At 35.5% G+C, this 657-nt stretch overlaps 1 protein-coding gene across 6 annotated transcripts in view; it reads left to right on the top strand.

Moving 5' to 3' along the window:
* Positions 1–657, top strand: part of KMT2C (lysine methyltransferase 2C) — a 246640-nt gene that overhangs the window by 59927 nt on the left and 186056 nt on the right. For all 6 annotated transcript variants that reach the window (XM_019508137.1, XM_019508136.1, XM_019508134.1 and 3 more), the window contains exon 4: positions 490–604. In XM_019508137.1, the coding sequence (XP_019363682.1) occupies positions 490–604 (115 nt within the window). The remainder of the gene's footprint in view (positions 1–489; positions 605–657) is intronic.

Raw genomic sequence — 657 nt, 5'->3', positions numbered from 1 at the left:
TTTTTTTTTTTTTTTTTTTGAGGGACCTGGTAGCTGGCAAATTTTTCTTTTTTGGAAAAAGACAATGGAGCCATTTGTTCTGAGGAGTAAATAATGTGACAAAGCCTTTTCAGATATCTAAGACAGAATGTTTAAAAGTGAGGTGATTTACCCTCATGGAATGATCTTTAAGGCGTGTTTTGTTTAAAAATTTCAAACCTGTGGATTAGACTCCTAAATATATATCTAGATACATTAATGAAGGCAGCCTGATTTCCAGAAATAAGTGTTGCAATGCTCAACTAGTTTGTAAATAAGGCAAACTTGTATTTAGTTTTTTTAAAAGTGGATTTTAAGAGTCTTTGCCCATTTCTTTTTGCTGCTAGGTAAAGGGACATTTGTGTCTAACTATTTTCAGCTGGGATTTAGAATGTTCTCTAGAGAGTGATTTCAGTACGGCTTGCTTAAACTGATTTGTGTTTTAAGTATCACTGTTGGCATGTTTCGTAGACATTCTGGGGAAGACAACAAGATGCTTGTGTGTGATACGTGTGACAAAGGTTACCATACTTTCTGTCTACAACCAGTTATGGACTCAGTGCCAACAAATGGCTGGAAATGCAAAGTAAGTCCATTTTTTTTAAGTTCTCCTTTTGTGTGTATGGAAGGGGAGGAAGG

This window comes from Gavialis gangeticus, unplaced genomic scaffold, assembly GCF_001723915.1.
Source record: "Gavialis gangeticus isolate Ggan-Ray unplaced genomic scaffold, GavGan_comp1, whole genome shotgun sequence".
NCBI lineage: Eukaryota > Metazoa > Chordata > Crocodylia > Gavialidae > Gavialis > Gavialis gangeticus.
Note: the sequence above shows the minus strand (reverse complement) of the source record. Positions and strands in the feature narration are given on the sequence as shown.